The sequence below is a fragment of the Littorina saxatilis genome, linkage group LG1 (genome assembly GCF_037325665.1).
Source record: "Littorina saxatilis isolate snail1 linkage group LG1, US_GU_Lsax_2.0, whole genome shotgun sequence".
Taxonomy (NCBI): Eukaryota; Metazoa; Mollusca; class Gastropoda; order Littorinimorpha; family Littorinidae; genus Littorina; species Littorina saxatilis.
The window spans coordinates 67,183,898-67,186,397 of NC_090245.1; the positions used below are offsets into that span (position 1 = coordinate 67,183,898).

A 2,500-nucleotide genomic window follows, 5' to 3' on the forward strand; every position below is an offset into this window, starting at 1 on the left:
TTGGTTTGGCAAGTAAAAATGTATCTCTGGCTAGTACATTTTGAGAAGCACCAGCCAAAGGCTAGTGCATCATTTTTGGGACTTCCAGGACTGTACTGGAACCCATTGGTACCATCTCAGTTTTACACTAGTATAAAAAAAAAGCTGACCATCTCAGATGTGGCCAAGTTTTTTAAATGAATAAAACCATTCCTCATCTTGGTCACATAATTATCACACATTAAAAACCGGGGTGCTCTCTGTGCACAATTGGAATGTTTGATGAATTAATTTCGTTAAAGCCTCTTGTATTCTTTTTGTTAAGAAATCAATTCATCAAAACAGTGCAAGTCGCCGCAGCCAGCATTCAGGGTGCTGATGTTTGCTATGTGTCCAAGTGCAGGAATAGTCTCATCTCATGCAAAAGCCTTGTCAGATCTGACTTGGTGAGTTGGATTGTTTTCACGCAAGGTAGTGTGCCAGTCATACTGTTTAATAATAATAATACGATAATTTATAACGCGCACATATCTCACCACAATTAAAGGCGACTCATTATTTCGCATTAACAACTCACATACACTTACGCATAAATTACATAAAGATAACAAGGCAACAACACAAACAGAGACACGGCACTCAAAAGTAAGCATGACAAAGATAAGAAACTTTCATTTGTAAGGGTGTTTAATTAGTTTTGAAATATATTTGCGACAGTTTGATTGACTCTTGAAGTTGCTTGGCAGACATTTGATTGACTTTTGAAATGGCTTAATTGTCGTCATTTTCATTGCCTTTTGAAATAGCTGGGATTCCATTTGATTGGCTTTTGAAATGGCTCGACATCGAATTCATTGAATTGTTAAATGCTTGACACAACTTTGATTCACTTGTCACTTGGCTTTGTATCAGCATAATTTCGTTCGGAAATGGCTTGGCGTCAATATGATTGATTTTGACACCGATGCAAACATTGCCCAATGAAAAACAGAACACTAATAACATTAAAAAAACACATCATTCAAACAAAGAAAAACGACTACGTCTTTTGTGAACATATAATGTCACTGTCTACAGGCAGTATCGAGAGGTTACGTGCAGTGCTGAATTAGGTCATAAAAGTATGTCTCATTTAAATCTACGGACAAGGAATTTTGGCGAGACTGCATGTCGAGTTGTCTTGTATCCACAATTACCGTCATAATCCAGCAGCAGCAGCAGAAACAACAAGCAACAACATCAAAATCAACTACAATTAATATCAGGGACATCACCAACACTTCCATTCAAAGTATGAAGCTCAACATGCCTTTTGCAACAACTCTTTCACCAAGTGAGTAACCCAGTCCTCCTCAGTAGAGCTACTGAAGCCGTGGATTAGGAATGCCACCTGTAAAACCAAACATGACCTTTGTCAGAATGCCATCATGTGGTTACTTACATAGTAAGTTATCATCACTTCCAAGAGAGAAGAAAATCCAATCATGTTAACAAAACTGCTAATGAATAAATGTAAAGTTATTGATAAGGAACACTCCTAATATAGTCCTAAGCAACTGATAATGATACAAACACTATATTGCAAAATACATTCATAAGCAAACTATTCTATTTGGATATAAAATACCATGGCTCATAAAGGTATCAATTTACACACACAAAAACGATTGAATATATGAATGAAACCAATACGAATCGCTCACGCACGCACAAACGCACGCACGCACGCACGCACACGCACACACACACACACACTGTCACACACACACACACACACACACACACACACACACACACACACACACATACAGATGATTTTTTTTTTTACATATTTGTTTTGTTTTAGACAGAGAGCATCATTCTTCATGTATGGTTTGTTTAATCAATTTATGAACTCTTATTAACTGCAACGCACAACATAGATCATGTTTAACTTAATGTAAAACATATACCACATTCTTACTTCTTTCCGTGTTTAAATTTGCCAATGGTCATTTTAATAATCAAAATACAATTATTCACAAAATAAATCTGATCACTTTTAATATTTGCTTTCAAACAACAAAATAACATTATTGCTTCAAAATATCAAAATTATTGTTCATCATCATTTTCTTAGTCCCTAGATACTTTCCAACCTCTCCTCACATAATGGCAATAGAAAACGAAATCTTCACGGCTGTCCAGTTCATTACATATACCTCACATGTATTCTTCATCATAATGTTGTTAGGGTACGTACATCACATGTATTATTTAGCAGTGTAACAGACGTAATCTTTCTTTGTTTGTACATTTTACGGCCAACAACCATTGTTCTTTTCCAAATCAATAGTACATTTTGTGTGTGCCAATAATACAGGCGCTCTGAATGTAGACATCAAAATCAACCAAACACTGTTCTAATAATTATACTCTGGTGTAATATTACCTACATTGGGAATTCAATACTGCAATACAAAAATATCGGTATAGTAATGTTTAAATCTGTCTTGAGTTAAGTGTTGTACATAATGTATCG

At 35.5% G+C, this 2,500-nt stretch overlaps 1 protein-coding gene and 1 long non-coding RNA gene across 2 annotated transcripts in view; both read right to left on the reverse strand.

The window, feature by feature from the left end:
- Positions 1–197, reverse strand: part of LOC138983575 (pancreatic lipase-related protein 2-like) — a 3,719-nt gene extending 3,522 nt beyond the window's left edge. Inside the window, exon 1 of the mRNA XM_070356884.1 lies at positions 150–197. Coding sequence (XP_070212985.1) covers positions 150–197 — 48 coding nt within the window. The remainder of the gene's footprint in view (positions 1–149) is intronic.
- A 1,089-nt stretch (positions 198–1,286) lies between these two features.
- LOC138976736 (uncharacterized) overlaps positions 1,287–2,500 on the reverse strand; it is a 3,669-nt gene continuing 2,455 nt past the window's right edge. The window contains exon 3 of the long non-coding RNA XR_011459132.1: positions 1,287–1,369. This is a non-coding gene — a long non-coding RNA (uncharacterized lncRNA). The remainder of the gene's footprint in view (positions 1,370–2,500) is intronic.